The 20,244-nt window shown below is 40.5% G+C and overlaps 3 protein-coding genes across 9 annotated transcripts in view; all 3 read right to left on the reverse strand.

Annotated features, from left to right (window-relative positions):
* ftr46 (finTRIM family, member 46) overlaps positions 1–3,619 on the reverse strand; it is a gene marked incomplete in the record, with an annotated part of 57,521 nt that extends 53,902 nt beyond the window's left edge. Inside the window, 6 exon segments of one of the 2 annotated variants that reach the window (NM_001442650.1) lie at positions 68–127; positions 247–400; positions 488–721; positions 886–981; positions 1,081–1,675; positions 3,590–3,619. In NM_001442650.1, coding sequence (NP_001429579.1) covers positions 68–127; positions 247–400; positions 488–721; positions 886–981; positions 1,081–1,671 — 1,135 coding nt within the window. 2 annotated transcript variants of the gene reach the window in all.
* Positions 1–20,244, reverse strand: part of myh9b (myosin, heavy chain 9b, non-muscle) — a 798,697-nt gene that overhangs the window by 600,102 nt on the left and 178,351 nt on the right. The window lies entirely within an intron of this gene.
* LOC147845430 (E3 ubiquitin-protein ligase TRIM47-like) lies at positions 7,960–18,738 on the reverse strand. Of its 3 annotated transcripts, XM_087243621.1 has the most exons (7): positions 18,535–18,738; positions 13,527–14,121; positions 13,331–13,426; positions 12,930–13,163; positions 12,689–12,842; positions 8,904–8,969; positions 7,960–8,814 (listed from the first exon to the last, which is right to left on the reverse strand). In XM_087243621.1, the coding sequence occupies exons 2-7, from the start codon at positions 14,115–14,117 to the stop codon at positions 8,423–8,425; spliced, it is 1,533 nt and encodes a 510-aa protein (XP_087099747.1). In that variant the 5' UTR covers positions 14,118–14,121; positions 18,535–18,738; the 3' UTR covers positions 7,960–8,422. The 3 variants fall into 3 exon arrangements, 2 of the variants coding, with proteins under 2 accessions (XP_087099747.1, XP_087099748.1); XR_015480198.1 differs by lacking the exon at positions 7,960–8,814 and having other exon boundaries at positions 8,922–8,969; positions 12,689–12,808; XM_087243622.1 differs by lacking the exons at positions 7,960–8,814; positions 8,904–8,969; positions 12,689–12,842 and having other exon boundaries at positions 12,897–13,163.

Genomic DNA, 20,244 nt, shown 5'->3' on the forward strand with positions numbered 1-20,244 from the left:
ATTTAATTAAAAGTATTAAACTACTCTGTTGTATTTTTGGACTGTCTGTGTTTTCATGGTAACTTACGTTGTTGAAACTCCTCACTGGTCTGATCTTCAGGAGTCTGAGTGACCTGAACTGTTTTCACTATATGGAAATCAAACACATCTGCAGTTTAACTCACACAGCAAGACAAAATCAACATTAAACTACTAATATATTCTTGATTTCTCAATTAACTCGTCTGAAAACATATCAGTATTCACCTGTTTTAGAAATCTCTTCTATCATATTTGAGGAGAACTGCAGCAGTCTGTCTCTGAGCTGAGAGACTGATTTCACCACATCATCAAAACACAGATGAGAACTGACAGTGAAGCCTGAATCTGAAGATCCAGAGAGAGAAACAGACGGGAAACTCTACACAAACACAAACACTCTATAAGTACAGAAGCTTGTTACCGTCACTCATTCTTCATCTGTTCTACATCACACACACATAAATACCTGGAGGAAGTGAAGATGATCCTGTGTTTCTGAAAGCTGCTTCAGCTCAGTGTTTCTCCTCTTCAGATCATTGATCTCCAGCTTCAGTCGCTCCAGTTGTTCTTCAGCTCGACTCACAGCGGCTCTTTCCTGATCTCTGATCAGCTGATTCACCTCAGAGCGACGTTTCTCAATATCCTGGATGAGTTCAGTGAAGATCCTCTCACTGTCCTCCACTGCCGACTGTGCTGAGCGCTGGTACAGGACACACTCATCACTTTCAGTTCATTCACTTTAGTACCAACAGTGAAAACTATTGATAAGAACAGCCTGAACATTCTTCTAAACATCTCCTTGTGTTTATTAAAGAACAAATTTCAAACAAATGACAGAATCTCCATCCAGTTTATTTTTCTCACCTTATGAATGTCAACAGCGTCTCTCAGCTGCTGAAGATCTTCCTCTCGCTTCTGGATTATTATTAGTAAGTTTCTCTGGTTCTCCTCCAAATGTTCCTGCAGACAAATATCATTAAACCTCCACAGCTCAGAGGTTTCTCTGATTGAAGGAAAATAAAGTGTCATTGATGAGTTCCAGCATGCAGTATACTGTACCTTTTTCTCTCTCCTTTCCGCTGTGATTGTCACAGTGTCGTGATTTTTGTGTTCGTCCACCAAACACAGCACACAGATGCAGCGCTGGTCGGTGCGGCAGTAAATCTCCATCACTTTATTATGCTGAGGGCAGATCATCTCCTGCAGTCGTCCAGTGGCCTCCATCAGATTGTGTCCTCGACCTCTGAAGAGACTCTCGTGCTGTTGGAGGTGATCTGGACAATAAGAGTTTCTACACTCCTGACAGGACTTCACAGCTTTCTGCTTATTTCCAGTGCAGGCGTCGCACTCCACATCTCCAGATCCAGTGTGAACAGAAGCAGGAGCAGCCATCTGGAGTCTGCTCTTCTGCAGTTTCTCCAGCATTTCAGCAAGCACCACATTCTTAGCTAAAGCAGGTCTCGGAGTGAAGCTCTGTTTGCATAAAGGACAGCTGTAGATTCGCTTCTGCTCCTCCTGATTCCAGCAGTCTGTGATGCAGCTCATGCAGTAACTGTGTCCACAGGGAATCGTCACTGGGTCCTGCAGGAGGTCCAGACACACCGGACACATAAACTGGTTCTGATCCACTGTAACACAACCGTCTGCCATTGTACTGTGGGAACACACGGATAAAGAGCACACACAATTATTTGTAGGTTCTTATTCCTTTACTCACATTTAGATTTTACTCATCGTCCAGCAGTTATAATAGATGACAAATACCCTTTGTTTATTATAGACTACTATTTTGCCTGTTAAGTTCTCTGCTATATTCGTTGTATCGAATAAAATAATGCCTGAAGTGTGTAAAAAATAAAATCTTGTGGAATATGATAAACTGAGAAAAAACAATGCACTGAATTAACAAGTGCTTTCGTTGGAATGATTTGAATTGTCAGGGTTGTATTTGTGGGTTCTGAAATTTAACGTAGCAAGTCATTTAAGCTGTGAAAACATCACACACACTTTTATGCTTAAATTCAATACTTCATATTCACCTTCCAGACTTCACTTCCAAAATACTCAGTTCTACTTAAACTGTATATTATTCAAAAAGGCAATATTCAGTTCATTTCATTACAGTTAAATAAATTCCCTTCCATAAATTTAGTGGCTCAAATTCGGCTGTTAAAATACATGACATAGCAGGCAATATATTGCAGATTAACTGAAAATTTAGGAAACTCATTCCAGAAGGTGAATATGAAATATTGAATTTAAGTCTGAAAATGTGAAATGTGTTTGTTAAAAAATTCACAGATTAAATAAACAGCTAAGTTAAATTCCAGGACCTAAAAATAAAAACCTTGGCAATTCAAGTCACGAAGTTTCACAAACTAATTTCAAAAGGTGCAGGTGATATGATTGAGCATGACTGGCTTCTCCTCTGTAATCGGTAATAATCCAATTAGAGTGACCCAAGCTAACTATAAATGGATTGTTTTCTCCCTACTGCTCTATCTCCGTTTTGGAAGAATCCCCCCTTCCACCCCATCTCCTCCTTTTCCTAAGGGGAGCTCTCGAGACCTACCTGATCTCGGATCCCCTGATATGCTTATTGACCGGGCGGGAGCTCAGGGTTCTCTCCCGGGACAGCATGCCAAACCTGCTATAAACGCTGAGCATATCTAAGTGGGAACTCTTGAAAATGCAAGCGCTGGCTAATTCAATGCATTATATTTTCAGTTATTGCTGTTCGACGAGCTTTTTATTTTAAATACTTTAGGCATTATTTTTGTTTCATATATTTCACACACAGGACGTCATGATGGCGCAGTGGGGAGCATGATCGCCTCACAGCAAGAAGGTCGCTGGTTCGACTCGAGCTTCGGCTGGGTCAGTTGGCGTTTCTGTGTGGAGTTTGCATGTTCTCCCCATGTTCCCGTGGGTTTCCTCCGGGTGCTCCGGTTTCCCCCACAGTCCAAACACATGCACTATAAGGGAATTGAATAAGCTAAATTGTCTGTAGTGTATATGTGTGAATGAGAGTGTGTGGTTGTTTCCCAGAGATAGGTCGCAGCTGGAAGGGCATCCGCTGCATAAAACATGTGCTGGATAAGTTGGCGGTTCATTCCGCTGTGGCGAGCCCTAATTAATAAAGGGACTAAGCCGAAAGGAAAATAAATGAACGTTAAATTTATATTCTTAATATTAGCCTGCTCATATTTACAACTCATAATGCTGTTTTTAAAGTTTACACAAACAGCGCATGCGCGTACAGTCTCCTAAACTCTTGTAAAGTTGTTTTTTTATTATCACAAGCGTTAACATACAATGCTACTGAAAATTTTAACCTACAAATAAAACATATTGTACTGTACTGACCAAAAATAAACACGTTTGTTTCTTACTTTTTATTTAGCTGTGACTTCAGCCAGTTCAGCAAAACGAAACTCATAAAGCAAACATTAGCACTGGACTCTCTAAAGTTATGAAATGTCACTTAAACGAACCCTCAATAAAGAGACAAATCCTGTCAGAAAAGCGCAACTATAAACTCGCATGTTATTATTTTGACTAAACTCACCTGTGTCTGAAAAAACACGGACTGCTTACTGCTTCCCGTATAGTCACGTGATCTATCAGCCCACTCCTCACAGCACATACAGTACATGTCGTATTTAACTCTTTTAGCCTCAATCGTCCCAATACAAATGTGAGTAGAAATAAATGTACAAACAAAGAAGAAGGAAAAACCAACAAATAAATGTATGCATGTGAATTATGCCAAATTTATTAGTAATCTCACATGTTTTTTTTTTAATGTAACATAAGTGTGTAGGCAGTAAACATAATTGGAGAGCCTGAAAATAAGACACACTGTAGATCGTTTGTGAAAAGTTAAAAACTGTGATGTTAGTGTTGTCAGATTAAATCAATACAAAACCCTGCATTTCAAAGTGCCCACAAACTTATTCTTGCAACTGTGTGTGTTTTATATAATTATTATTATTTTATTGGAACAGTCAAACAAGTCGAAATAAAGGTCACATATATTTCAACATGGGTGACACGGTGGCATAGTGGGTAACACGACCGTCTCACAGCAAAAAGGTTGCTGGTTTGAGTCCCGGCTGTGTCAGTTGGCATTTTTGTGTGAGTTTGCATATTCTCCCCGTGTTCGCGTGGGTTTCCTCCAGGTGCTCCGGTTAAGGTAGGTTAAATTGTCCATGGTGTATGTGTGTGAATGTGTGTATGGGTGTTTCCCAGTGATGGGTTGCAGCTGGAAGAGCATCTGTTGCATAAAACATATGCTGGATAAGTTGTCGGTTTATTCCATTGTGATGACCCCAGGTTAATAAAGGGACTAAGCTGAAAAGAAACTGAATGATTGAATATTTTCCAACATTCATAATTAGCTTACTTTATTACTATATCTGAATATACATTTTACTCTTATGTGATTAATAAATGTCTGTAATGTTATTTCCGATTTAAAAGACGCCTTTTACCTATTAAACTGATGCATGGCATTGCAGGATTAAACAAATGCATAGATATAAAAAATATCAATGTTGAGAAAGCAGGTTACTGTGTCAATTAATAAAATAACAAAATATATGATTATATATTATTACATATTAATATATTATTAACTAATAAACAAGGCTTCAACAATAAAAAAAGCACATATTAGCAGCAGGTATTAGCACGGTGAGCTTTAAGAACCATATTTACCATGAGAAATGCATGTTCAATTATGCTTGGGTGAAAATAAAATGGCAGAAACAGTGGGGGGAATATGAATCTAAAAAATAGGACAGATCCAGATGATCTGGAAGAATCACTTTCAGAAACAGGTTGTTTGAGATGTTACTGTCAGGCTACACCCAAACTGGTGCAAAAATACCAAGCAGCTGTAACAGTGTAATCTGTAGTTTATAATCTGTAGAATAGCCACAAAGGTGTATCAGTACATTTGTACTCACAGAGCAAATTTTCAAGTGTACAACCCAGCCGAGTCAACAACACTACATTTACACCTTTTCAAATCCTTAAGTGCAGGTCTACAAATCCTATTATTATTTTCTTTATTTATATAATTATATTTTCATTATACTAATATTCATAGCAAGTTATACTTGTTGGTTTATCAAAACAAACAAGGAATACTTTTTCATTAATAAACCATATATATATATATATATCTTTTTTTTTTTTTTTTTTTTTAGATTTAATTTTTTGCCTCCATTAGATAGGACAGTATTAAGACAGGAAGCAAAGTTGGAGAGGGCAAGGGAAATATCCTCGAGCCGGGATTAGAACTCGGGACACCCTGACATGTTACTGCACCATATGTCGACGCGCTACCCACTAGGCTATTGCGCCAAAAAGTTGAGTAATACCTTAAATATTTTTCAGTTCTATTTTTATAATAATAATATTAACAATGATAACAATAGTTTATTATTATTATAACTATTATTATTATTGCAGCAGTTGTTATTATTGTTGTTTTAAATGTCAAAATCCGAGGGGCTAATGAGGTCAAGTGACAGGAAACTTAATTAGTCCCCCATAATAATTATCATTTTCATAATTGTACATGCCTATGCATGTTTTTGTCTTTTTGTTTCTCTGTTGAGACTAATTAGCATTTTACCCTCCAAAATTACTTTTACTTTTTCATATTTTTTCACAATTTCCCAGTCAGTCTCCTTACTGCAAGCAAGTTAATATCTAGACTCTAATCAATGATATTCTTATGTGTTCACAGTGAGTGCCACACAAAAAAGAAAAACACACACCAAATTTTATATCATTCTAAAAAGCACAAATAACTAAGTAAATATTAAGTAAATGAATGTGCATCTCATTTTCTGGTCTCTAATTGTCCTATTTAATTGTCACAAAATCTCTTGGTTCCTTTAAGTGCTAGCTTTTATATGAGAGATCCACCAGCAACCATTATATAAGTTTACAGATCTTACAGTAACTCTTTTTTGGAATTTGAGTTCCTCTAATAACTTTCAAAGTGCTCCGAGGTCTTAGTGTAAGGAAACAGTGACTCCAGAACCTCAGTATTGACAAAAAGTGCTTGAAGGATCCCATGTAGCAAAAGGGTCCTGCAAGGACTGCAAAGACCGTCAGTGGTTCCTCAAGGAACCCCTTTCTGAGAGAAAGAGCTTTGAGGCACTTAATATACATTTTAAAGTTCCTTGACTACTCAACTGGGTATTTCATTCATTCATTCTCTTGTCGGTTTAGTCCCTTTATTAATCCGGGGTCGCCACAGCGGAATGAACCGCCAACTTATCCAGCAAGTTTTTACGCAGCGGATGCCCTTCCAGCTGCAACCCATCTCTGGGAAACATCCACACACACATTCACACACACACTCATACACTACGGACAATTTAGCCTACCCAATTCACCTTAACCGCATGTCTTTAGACTGTGGGGGAAACCGGAGCACCTGGAGGAAACCCACGCGAAGGAAGGGAGAACATGCAAACTCCACACAGAAACGGCAACTGAGCCAAGGCTCGAACAAGTGACCTCCTTGCTGTGAGGCGACAGCACTACCTACTGCGCCACTGCCTCACCCGAGTATTTCAACCACCTTTACTTTTTACAGTGTAGATGAATCACAAATGAAGAAACTTATCCGCTCATGTATTTTGTTACTATTGCTGTAGTGAACATAGTGCAAAACACATTCACACAACTGCATCTATAAATGTGGTCACTCACTAAACTTGCACATCTGCAGATTAGAATGTGTATCCACACAAAGAAAGATGCATGCATGTGGTATGTTTTCTCTTAAATATATTTTTTCTAGATATTTTTTTCCAAACACAAATATATGTTACTACAACGGCTCAAATCTGCCGATACAAGTCTTAAGTGCTAGAGAGAAAAAATACCTACACATTTGCAAATTTGCTTTGAGAGTACAAACGTACTGTTACACATTTGTGACTATTTTAACCACTACAGATGACACTTTTACAGCTGCACTAAAAGAAAATACTATCGGTTGGGTTTAGGGAAGAGGGTGGGTCAGTCAGTTGACAGCAAGTTTGAAGCTGGCCTGGTTGGCTGAGGTGTATATTGCGAAATTTGACATCATCAAAAAGTGTACACAGCAACCTCTGGTGGATTAGCAAAAATGAAAACTGCGAGAAGACGAACCTCCTGTTACGTATTACCCTGTCCCCAAAAATGTAGAACTGATTACGTATCTGCAATGACCCTGGATTGGATCTTTAACAAACCAATGACTGACAACTAAATTTCATCAGTGTGTTACATCTGTACTCTGGTACTAATACTATAGTACTCCGATTAATAATATGCAAAGTCGAGGACAATCAAAGTTTTAAAATCGCTACTGAAAACAAAAGTCTAATATCAGCAACAGTGGACATTTTGATAGTTTCATGATTGAAGTAGATTTTTTTAGTACCTGTGTCAATTTGGGTATTAGCAGGGTGGCACGGTGGCTCAGTGGTTAGCACTGTTGTCTCACAGCAAGAAGGTCGCTGGTTCGAGTCCCAGCTGGGTCAGTTAGAGTTTCTGTGTGGAGTTTCCTCTGGGTGCTACGGTTTCCGCCACAGTCCAAACATATGCACTATAGATGAATTGGATGAACTAAATTAGCCGTAGTGTATGAGTGAGTATGAGTGTGTATGGGTGTTTCCCTGTGCTTGGTTGCAGCTGGAAGGGCATCCGCTGTTTAAAACATCTGCTGGATAAGTTGTCGGTTCATTCCATTGTGATGACCCCAGGTTAATAAAGGGACTAAGCTGAAAAGAAACTAAATGAATGAATCTTTTCCAACATTCATAATTAGCTTACTTTATTACTATATCTGTTTAAACGTTTTACTCTTATGTGATTAATGAATGTCTGTAATGTTATTTCTGATTAGAAAAGACGCCTCATGATCTCTTAAACTGATGCATGGCGTTCAGAACCACTGTTTATTTAATCTTTAGTTAACAAAGACTTCCTCCCATAAATGAATTTAGACTTGTGAGGGCAAAGGGCATTGGACTCCACCCCCAAAAAAATAAGTTTACAAGGGCTGGGGCCAGATGGTGTGGACACCCTCCCCCAAAATTAGACTACAGGGGTTTGGGATGCAGGATTGGACTTCCCTTCACAATACGAGTTTTCAGGGAAGGGGTCTAAGGATTTGGACTACCTCTCCCAAAATGTGTTTACATAGGTATGGGCAGAAAGTTTTGTATTCCGTCTCCCAAAATACTTTACAGGGGTGAGTGGTCCAGGATTGGACTCCCTTCCCCAAAATGATTTACAGGGGTGGGGTGGCGTGGGTTTGGACAGCCTACGTCAAAATGTAATTACAAGGGTGGGGGTGCAGGTTTGGATTCCCTCCCCAAATATTAGTTTACAAGGGTGGCGGGCCAGATGGCTTGTACTTTCTCGTCCAAAATTTGTTTACAGGGGTGGGGGATGTGGGTTTGGACTCACTTCCCCCCAAAAAGTTTACAGCGGTGGGGGATTCAGGATTGGACTTAATCCACCGATGTGGATTTACAGGGGTGGGGGCAGAAGTTTTGGACTTTATCCACCATATTGAGTCAAAAGGGTTGGGGGGTGGGGGAAAGGATTGTCTCCCACAAAATGAGTTTACAGGGTAGCGAGCAGAGGTTTTGGATTTCCTCCCACAATATGGGTTTAGATCGGTGGGGGGTGCAGGTTCGGACTCCTTTGGCTTAGGAAGGTTTGCAGGAAGTCTTCTTGGGCCCTCAGATGTGCACTCCACCACATGATGAGAACCTGATGAAGACAAAATAAGTAATAAATTCAACAAGAAATAATAAACTGGATTTTTTTTTTACTGTGACTGCATTTTTATAGTAACTTACGTTGTTGAAACTGTTGAGACTCACTGGTTTGACATTCAGGGGTCTGAATGACCTGGACTGATTTCACTATAAAAACCAAACACATCTGCAGTTGAATTCTCACGTCAAGAGAAATCAAAATACTTTTTATTTAACATTATTTTCATGACAGCTATTTAATTTCATTGACAACTGAGCTGAAGCTTTTTTAATTTACTAGAACTTCATCTATGTTAAGCTTCTTTGACACAATGTTCACTGTAAAAAAAGGCTATAAAAATAAAGATGGATTGAACTGATTAAAAGCCAGTTTCCGTGCCTGACGTTCGGGTTGTCGTGGTCCTAACCTTTGACCACCACCCGTTCTACTGAGGGACTTTAATGCCAACGTGGGTAATGACAATGATACCTGGAGAGGCGTGATTGAGAGGAACTGCCTCCCTGATCAGAATCCGAGTGGGCAATTGGGTATCGACAGGCCAAGCGTGCTGCAGCCCGGGTGGTTGCGGAAATAAAAATTTGTTTGGTAAGAGTTTGGGAAGACCATGGAGGCGCCTCAGGAGGGGAAAGCAGCTACACATCTACATTGTTTACAGTGGAAGTGGGGAGCTGTTGACCTTGACTGGGGATGTGGTCGAACGGTGGAAGGAATACTATAGGATTTCCTTAACCCCACCGACATATCTTTTATTGAGGAAGCAGAGACTGGGGATGCAGGGGTGGACTCACCCATCACCCAAGATGAGGTCACTGAGGTAGTTTGCAAGCTCCACAGTGGCAAAGCAGCGGGGGTGAATGAGATTCACCCTGTGTATCTTAGGTCTCTAGATGTTGTGGGGCTGTCTTGGCTGACACGTCTCTACAATATCGTATGGAGGTCGAGGACAATACCTCTGGACTGGGCAACTGGGGTGGTGGTTCACATTTTTAAGACTGGGGGGCGGAGGCTGTGTTCCAACTATAAGAGGATCAAACACCTCAGCCTCCCGGGCAAAATCTATGACAGGGTACTGGAGAGAAGGATCCGGCCAATGATTGAACCTCGGATCTAGGAGGAACAATGCGGTTTTTATCTAGGCCGTGTTACACTGGACCAGCTCTATACCCTCACCAGGGTGCTCGAGGCTTCATGGGAGTATGCCCAACCAGTCCACATGTGTTTTGTGGACTTGGAGAAGGCATTCGATCATGTCTTTTGTGGCATTCTGTGGAGGGTGCTCTGGGAGTATGGGGACAGAGGCGCTCTGTTAAGGGCCGTCTCGTCCCTGTATGAACAGAGTAGGAGTTTGGTTTGCATTGCCATCAATAAGTTGGCAATAAGGTTCTCCACCGGAAAAAGGTTGTTTGCTAGCTCCAGATTGGAGAAAAGTCCTTACCCCAGGTGGAGGAGTTCAAGTATCTTGGGGTTTTGTTCACAAGTGAGGGAAGGATGAAACAGTTAATTGATAGGCAGATTGGTGCAGCGGCAGCAGTAATGCGGTCGATGTACTGGTCTGTTGTGGTAAAGAAGGAGCTGAGCTGAAAGGCAAAGCTTTCGATTTACCGGTCAATCTACGTCACCTATGGTCATGAGCTTTGGGTCATGACTGAAAGGACAAGATCTCAGATACAAGCGGCCGAAATTTATTTCCTTCTCCGGGTGGCAGGGCGCACCCTTATGAATAGGGTGAGGAGCTCTGACACCCGAGAGGAGTAGAGCCACTGTTCCTCCACATCGAGAGAAGTCAGCTGAGGCGGGCATCTGTTTCGGAAACCTCTGGGACGCCTACCTAGGGAGGTGTTCCAAGCATGTCCCACCGGGAGGAGGCCTCGGGAAAGACCCAGGACACGCTGGAGGGACTATGTCTCTCAGCTGGCATGGTAACACCTCTGGATCCCCTGGAGGAGCTGGAGGAAGTGTCTGGGGAGTGGGAAGTCTGAGGTTCTCTCCTAAGACTGCTGCCCCCGCAACACGGCCACGGACAAGCAGTAGAAAATGAATGAATAAACTGATAACATTTTTATCAATTTTTATAAACTACATGGACCTCATCCATTCTTTTGCAGTTTTTATTAGTTTGTTTCGTGTTTAGTCATTCTCATCAGTTTCACCAGAGGCAAACTATTGGACATAAAACAACATACACCAGACAATTTTCTGCCGATTTTTGATAATTTATGTTATTTGTTAGAGGTTTGTGTGAGTAGTGTGTGTGAACACAATGCTACAACGGCAGGCAGAACAAATTTCTAAACAAAGAAAGACCACTCGGACTCTCTTTGAATACTTCAGGGAGATTTTAATAATGCAAATCTCTACTGTAAACCTTCCACATACAAACAGCATATTACATGTCCCACTGTAATATTGGATCATTGCTACACCACAATAAAAGATGCATAGCATTCTGTCCCATGTGTAGCTTTGGAACGTTCTGATCATTGTTTGGTTAATCTAATACCAACCTACAGGCCGAAACTAAAATCCTCATAACCTGTAATGAGCACTGTAAAACTGTGGACCAATAAAGCAACTGGGCCGGGACTTAAAAAAAAAACAGACTTAAAAAAGCTTCAGGCCCAGGTGGTGTTTCTCCTGCCTGTCTGTGCTAAACAACTGGCCCCCGTGGTCACACAGATCTTCAATAAATCACTGAAGCTGTGCTCCTTGCTGCATTAAATTCTCCACTATCATTTCGACCCCCCAAAACCCCCAAATCACTAGACTCAATGATTACAGACCTGTTCCTCTCATGTCTTTGATTTTAAAGTGATTTTTTTAGAGACTAGTCTTACCCAACCTGAAGGACATCACTGGACCTTTGCTGGATCCTTTTCAGTTTGAATACAGAGCAAACAGGTCTATGGATGACGCAGTCAGCACAGGATCATATTCTGCAACACCTTGGCAGAACTGGGAATTATGCAAGGATCTTGTTTGAGGACTTCAGTTAACTGGATTTCTAGTGCAGTCACAACCTGGAGTTAAACAGCTCGGTAGAGAAACACCCCTGTTCTTGGGGAAGTTCACACCAGTTGGGAGAAGTTGGTTAGCAGAGTTGGGTTACAGGTTACAGGTTAATTTCCTGGTCCCGGCAGGAGTGTAGGACCAGAGGAGCAAATAAACCACACTCTCTCCACCTTCGTCACCCAGCTGAGGTGCCACTGAAAAAAACAACACTGGAAGCAATAGCTCCGGGTGTATGCTCACTGTATGTGAGATGTTTTAAAAGCAGAGTAACATTTCGAATAAATTTCGAGCATGAGAAAAAAGCCATACTTGACAAGGCTCCCTTCACATTTCTCAGGACCTGAAGTGGGACACTCACATTGACTCAAAAAGGCCCAGCTGAGGCAGTATTTCTTCTGCAGCTGAGAAAGTTCCTCCTGCCACAGGAGTTGCTGAAACAGTTCTACTCTGCTGTCAGAGATTCTGCCCTGTGCTCTATAACTGTTTGGCAGAGAAGATTATTAGTTGCCCCTTGCCCACACTCCAAGATCTTCATTTCTCCAGAGAGAGGAAAAGGACTCAGAAAACCACTCTGAACCCCTCACACCCGGCCCACTTTCTCTTTGAATTGTTGCCCTATGGTCGGCACTACAGAGCTCTGTGCACCAAAATAGCCAGACACAAGAAGAGCTGCCCCCCCTCCCTAGGCCAGTTCCCCTCTGAACCACTTTTAATGAACTCATATGCACATTGCACTCTATTTTTGTCAGCACTATGATTGAAATTTTTGTACTCTCTGACTTCTATCTAAGACAAATTCATTTTTGTGTGCAAGCACACTTGGCAATACACTCTTTCTGATTCTGGTTCTATTTACCTTCTTTAGAGATCTCTTCGGTCTCATCTGATAAGAACTGCAGCAGTTTGTCTCTGAACTGAGAGACTGATTTCACCACATCATCAAAACACAGATGAGAACTGACAGTGAAGCCTGAATCTGAAGATCCAGAGAAAGTGTCAGACGGGCAACTCTACACAAACACAAACACTCTATAAGTACAGAAGCTTGTTACCGTCACTCATTCTTCATCTGTTCTACATCACACACACATAAATACCTGGAGGAAGTGAAGATGATCCTGTGTTTCTGAAAGCTGCTTCAGCTCAGTGTTTCTCCTCTTCAGATCATTGATCTCCAGCTTCAGTCGCTCCAGTTGTTCTTCAGCTCGACTCACAGCAGCTCTTTCCTGATCTCTGATCAGCTGATTCACCTCAGAGCGACGTTTCTCAATATCCTGGATGAGTTCAGTGAAGATCCTCTCACTGTCCTCCACTGCCGACTGTGCTGAGCGCTGGTACAGGACACACTCATCACTTTCAGTTCATTCACTTTAGTACCAACAGTAAAAACGATTGATAAGAACAGCCTGAACATTAATCTAAACATCTCCTTGTGTTTATTAAAGAACAAATTTCAAAGAAATGATGACAGAATCTCCATCCAGTTTATTTTTCTCACCTTATGAATGTCAACAGCGTCTCTCAGCTTAAGAAGATCTTTCTCTCGCTTAAGGATTAATATTTGTAAGTACGCCTGGTTCTCCTCCAAATGTCCCTGCAGACAAATATCATTAAACTACCACAACTCACAAGTTTCTCTGATGGGAAGGAAAAAAACATGTTATTAAAGGGATCCAGCAAGCAGTATACTGTACCTGTTTCTCTCTCCTTTCTGCTACGATTGTCACAGTGTCATGATGTTTGTGTTCATCCACCAAACACAGCATACAGATGCAGCGCTGGTCGGTGCGGCAGTAAATCTCCATCACTTTATTATGCTGAGGGCAGATCATCTCCTGCAGTCGTCCAGTGGCCTCCATCAGATTGTGTCCTCGACCTCTGAAGAGACTCTCGTGCTGTTGGAGGTGATCTGGACAATAAGAGTTTCTACACTCCTGACAGGACTTCACAGCTTTCTGCTTATTTCCAGTGCAGGCGTCGCACTCCACATCTCCAGATCCAGTGTGAACAGAAGCAGGAGCAGCCGTCTGGAGTCTGCTCTTCTGCAGTTTCTCCAGCATTTCAGCAAACACCACATTCTTAGCTAAAGCAGGTCTCGGAGTGAAGCTCTGTTTGCATAAAGGACAGCTGTAGATTCGCTTCTGCTCCTCCTGATTCCAGCAGTCTGTGATGCAGCTCATGCAGTAACTGTGTCCACAGGGAATCGTCACTGGGTCCTGCAGGACGTCCAGACACACTGGACACGTGAACTGGTCCTCGGCCCAGGAGACACTCGCTGCTGCCATTTTACTGTGGGAACACACATACAATCAAATACAGAGTTTATTTTTCTTCCTGATGACTAGACACACACAGAATGTACATGAGCAGATTAATGCAGATTTTTACAATCTATTTATTTATTTACTTTCGTATTTATGCAGTGTTTTTATGCTAATTTGGCTGGTTTGGCCTTGATTATAGCTCCAAAACTTGGCCACTATGTGTTTGAGTTTTCCCTGGTGAACAATAGGGTCGCCCCCTCTCATCTGTGGCTTGGGGATAGGTCTCTCGCTGTAGTTTCAGCCTACAGGCAGTTGATGGTTGCAGACAGGTCAAGAATGCTCCAGCCAGGTAGTTGCAGAAGCAAAAACTCAGAACTGGAAAGAGTTTGGGGAGACCATGAAGGAAGACTACCAGTCAGCCTCTAAGAGATTCTGTCAATCCGGTGCCTCAGGAAGGGAAAGCAGTTCCACACTAACACTGATCATAGTGGAAGTGAGGAGCTGTTGACCTCAACTGGGAATGTGTGTCCTCAGTCCCACTGACACGCCTTCCATTGAAGAAGCAGAGACCAGGGTTGCAGGAGCTACCTACCCAATCATCCAAGCTGAAGTCACTGAGGTAGTCTGCAACCTTACCTCAGCAATATTGTGTGGAAGTCGATAGTTCCTCTAGACTGGGCATCTGAGGTGGTGGAGGTGGCTGCCATATTTAGAGGGGGGACTGGAGCGTTTGTTCCAACTATAGAGGGATCACACTAGTCAGCTTTCTTGGAAAAGTATATGGCGGGGTACTGGAGAGGATCTGGCCAATGGTTAAACGAGAAACAATGCAGATTTTGTCAAGGATGTAGAACACTGGGTCAGATCTACACCGATACTAGTCATGATAGAAGGTTCATGGGAATATGACTGACCAGTCCACATGTGTTTTCTGGACTTGGGTAAGACATTCGTCCATGTACCCCATGGCATTCTGTGTGTTTGCTTTGGGAGTATGGGGTCGGAGGCGCTCTGTTAGGGGCTGTCCATTCCCTGTATGAACAGAGCAGGTGTTGGATTCACATTGCTGGCAATAAGTCAGACTTGTTCCCAGTGCATGATGGACTCCGGCAGGGTTTCTGTTTGTCTGGTCAGTTGTAGTAAAGAAGGAACTGAGCTGATAGCCAAAGCTCTGGATTTACTGACATATATGATACTGATATGTTCCTACTCTCACCTATGGTCATGAGCTTAGGGTCATGATTAAAGGACAAGATCCTCCTGGATACCTACCTAGGAGAATGTTCCAGGCATGTCCACTGGAAAAGGGGCCTTGGAGAAGACCAGCTGGAGTGACTATGTCTCTCTTGGTTTGCCTGAGAATGCCTCGAGATTCCCCAGGAGGAGCTGGAGGAGGTGTCTGTGGAGAATCTGGGGTTCTCTCTCATATATATATATACACTAGATATCACATAGGGACCCTGAGCATGTGTCAATGGCGCCACCACATTTGTACAGTGCTTCCAGGACAAGTGTCACGAGTCAAGACAGTGTGACAATGTGAAGATACTGGACTTTAGCGCTGTGTATGGGTGTAGTAACGAGCAAACAAAGAAAACAAAGCACAAAGGCAGAACATTTCATGGGTTAGATTTCGTTTTTTACCTTTTTATATGTTATAAGCGTTTGTGCAAAACAAGTAGCGAAGTTTCATAAACTAATTTCAAGAGGAGCCTGTGATATGATTGAGCACGACTGGCCGCTCATCTGTAATCAGTAATAATCCAATCAGAGTGATCCTAGTTTACAATACATGGATTGTTTTCTCCCTACTGCTCTCTCTTTGTTTTGGAAGAATCCCCCCCCTTCCACCCCATCTCCACCTTTTCCTCCCTTTTCCAAGGGGGAGCTGATCTCAGATCTCCCGATATGCTTATTTGACCGGGCGGGAGCCTTGGGCACAAATATGTCCGAGCTCAGGGTTCTCTCCCGAGACAGCATGCCAAACCTGCTATAAACGCTAAGCATATCTAGGTGGCAACTCTAGAAACGTTATTGATGATAATAAAGTCACTTACTGTATTCAACATAAGACAAAGCAGCTCCAACTTGCACTAAATACTCAGCTTATGGTAATTTTGTTGAATAAAATGAGCAAACAATCCAAATGAAATATGACAACGAGATGCTGCAGTGCTAGAAACTTGTGTTATTGGCATTAAGAACGATTCGCTCATAACAGATTCATTCACAAAAGAATCGCTCCCTCCGTCAGAATGGGAAGTGAAAGCAGTAGAGGTGTGTTTCAGGACATGGATTAGATCAAATTTAACAGGGAGGGAGGATAATACATTTCCATGCACACAAACACTCGTTCCTTATCAGGAATGCCCGTGCAGTCACTTAACCATCAATACAGAAAAGTGATGGAAAATTATAATATTCGTAATTTAAAAAAAATATTTGCATAATGATCATAGATAAATGCATATTTGTGTAATTCTCTGGCTCTGGATGGCCACAGTCCTCCACTGCAGCTTGGTCTTGTATTTATTTCAACAGAGCGCTACCCTGTACAAAAATAGCGGCTCTATTGACGCACTCGTTCTAATAGACAACAAAGTAGGCGACATCTAATGTAAAAATCTATGGTTCTCTCCCCTGAGACTGCTGACACCATGAACGGGCCCCTGATAAGCGGATGAAAATGATCAAGATGTCTTTAAGTTAATGTATAATTTGAGAGATTGACTGTGGTTTTGTTTAGCAAACAAGTGGTTTTAATTGGATTTTGATTGTAAACCTTGAACTTATTTTTTAGTCTATGTGTTAGGTTTTCAGCTCCTACACTGTCCACATTTATCTACAGATTTTTTACTACATTCTGCACAGTAATAGCACAAAGGTCCACAGATTCTGTCTCACCCAGCTGACATACTTGAGAAACAGGTTTAGCTGTAAGCAGTCACTTACTGTAAATAACCTGAAATCATAAAATACATAGCTGTCAACCCTCCCGCTTTTCCCGGGATTCTCCCGTATTTTACAGATCTATCCCGCTATAATCCCATAAAAGTATTTTCCTGTATTTCACCCGTATTTTCAGTGTTTCTCTGAAGGGTGGTAAATAAACATTAAAGAGCCGATCCTCTCTATATGCAACCCATACCACCGGACCACCAGGGGCCGCCCCTTGCTCTTAAATGTGAGTCTGTTTTGTGCTTTTGCTTTGTTTAGGCAGGAAAACACTTTGAAATAAAATTAAAAATGGCGGGATTCCCTTTTCTTTCCATTACAGGTGCAGTTGCCCCTTCATTATTAATCCTCAAAACGGTCATATAGCAGTGCGTGACTGTCAGCTGACGCGCTCCATAGTGATAAATAGACACTGTTTCCCAAACAGATTCTGTACACATTATTTGAAGTGGAACGAAAGTCTGGGTTTTGGGTGCATGTTTGAACATACATATACACATAATTAATTATAAGAACTAAAGATGTCAGTCTTTTTTCAAACACAACTAATTTCATCTCAAATGAGCATAAAAAGTTAGGAAAACAGTCGAATGCTTTCATTATAATGTTAGATGTGTTTTAAAGTGACACCTCTGTTATTAAATGTAATCAAATGAAAAAACTCTAAATAAATAAGAGATTAATTTGTTGCGTTTAAGTTATACAGTGAAGAAACGGCTAATGAGATTTGATAGCTTGATTCTATTTCATTATAATAGCTATTAATTTTAATAAGCTGAACTGTTTGCTAATCCATTTGCTGCTAATGCATACTATTTATTTATTTTTTTAATAATAATAAAACATTACTGACCATTTAACAATTTTTTATTTTTTTTTTTTACAATAAAACAGCTCCAAAATGAGCATATTTAGCTTATTTTAAAGGGGTGGGGGTCCCTTATTATATGGTGGGCATATCGCTTATTTTCACATCCCAATGTTGACTGGTCTGTAAAACACCCTGAACTCACTGAACTCTTTTATAATGATTTCTTCAGAAGCAGTCTCATCATCCGTGCCTCAGATGATATTCTCAAAGCACAATCATGATAAGATTGCTGCAAAACACAAGATACTCAAAATGTCCAGTATACTGATTATAAACAGGTCTTAAAATGATAATGTAAATTGAAAAATGCACGTCAAGAAGTCTGAATGTGCGAATATAAAACCAACTTTACCTCAGTATTGTTCTCTCAGTGTTTATAGCTACACAAACAGATTTTTATTACACAAAATGTTCTTTACACTAGGAAAAAATAGTTATTTAAATAACTACTTAGAAAATTGTATTTTTTCAAGCATTAATAGTTATGTAATGACATTTGGCATCTGCAAAGCTCTCTTTTAGCAACTTAAATTTGTATATGAAATCTATGAAAAACCAGGAAACAAAGCAAATAACCCTCAAAATCTCAGCAGTGAACTCAAAGAAACTCACCTGTAGCCTACCACAAACGGCGCTTCCTGGAAATAGCTTCAGGTGTTTAGTTGATGTTGATTGATTGATTCATTTATTACAAATCAACAACAAATTAGTCGTCGATCAATCCGAAAATATTTGTTTTAGAATATTTGCTATAGAAAATCAAGGCGAAGAGTGGATCCCGACACTTCCTGCTTCGTGGCGTGTCACCTGATCTACAGGAAAAACGAAACCAAAACCAAACCCTGTGCTTTTCTTTAACTAGACTATAAAACTGGCACACTTGCCTACCTATCTCTGTTACAAGACATAATACGAGAATATTTGGCTTCATATTCCCTCTTGCAATTCTCAGAATATAGGCTAATAAATACGAACTTTTCAAACTGAATATATTAACACAATATTAACTCTTGTAAGACGTGTGTAGCACAAAATAAATATTAAATGTGTTAAACTAATTTATATTTTATATATACTGTTAACATGTCACGTTGTTGTAGCTAAAAGAGACAATTAAATATTAATATTTACATTTCAATTAACGCAATCAAGAAGGCGCTGGTGTTGTGGTGTTCGTGGCCGCTGGATGGCGCTCGTGTTCAGTGTTTTCATCGCTGTCGTTTCTGTGCTCTGCTCCAAGTGGCGCTGTTGTGCTGTGTCGGACGGGTGGCCCATATTAAGACACACGGGATGGATTGTCCATATTAAGACAGAGACCATATTAAGACAATGGGCTGACTCCTCGGCTCAACCCTGTGTACATTCTGGCGCAACTTCTGTTTGACTATCATGTCCTGAATTCTGTTGCACAGAGGTTTACACAGCTTATATATGCTGATAAATACGGTCAATTTATTTGTACTTTGCTTTTTTTTGAGTCAGCAAAACACAAACTACTAAAACTTTATTAAACTCTCAAAGAGGAGAACATCTCAAGTGAGCTGAATGGACTTTAATCTCACCTGTATTTGAAGAAATCACCACAAACAGCTTTCTGCACTTTGTGTTGAATCCTTAATTAGAGAAAACATTAGTCAACTGATCTGCATTACAGGAAAATTACAATGCACATTTACACAAAAAATTAAAAGCCTACGCTGCATTTTCACATTTTAGCATCTTATATTTTATATAATTACACTGATGCAATTCACTTTTTTAAATTTTCATTGCATTTCTTCATTAAATTTCTTCCATTATATATATAATTTTATATATATATATATATATATATATATATATATATATATATATATATATATATATATATATATATATATATATATATATATAATTTAGTTTATAGTGATCTCATATGCAGTATGTTTTTAATATAAGTGTGAAGGCAGTAAGCAGAATTAAAGGGTCTGAAAATACTTTGACTGAATTATGAGAACATTTGACTTGGAAGCAGCCAGAATAGGTTTGTGAGAAGTTAAACACTGTGTGTGATGTTAGTTTTGTCAGATTGCATCAATACAAAACCCCACATTTCACAGTGTACACAAGCATTCTTGCAACTGGGTGTGTTTTATTGTAAATCAAACAGGTCAAAATAAATGTCTCATTTTCCATTATTCATAATTATCATATCCTTCATTCCTACATCTGATGAAACGTTTTACTCTTATGTGATTAATAAATGTCTGTAATGTTATTTCTGATCAGAAAAGAACCCTTGTGACACATTAAACTGATGCATGACATTGCAGGATTTAACTA

This window comes from Danio rerio, chromosome 3 (genome assembly GCF_052040795.2).
Source record: "Danio rerio strain M-AB ecotype USA chromosome 3, GRCz13ab, whole genome shotgun sequence".
NCBI lineage: Eukaryota > Metazoa > Chordata > Actinopteri > Cypriniformes > Danionidae > Danio > Danio rerio.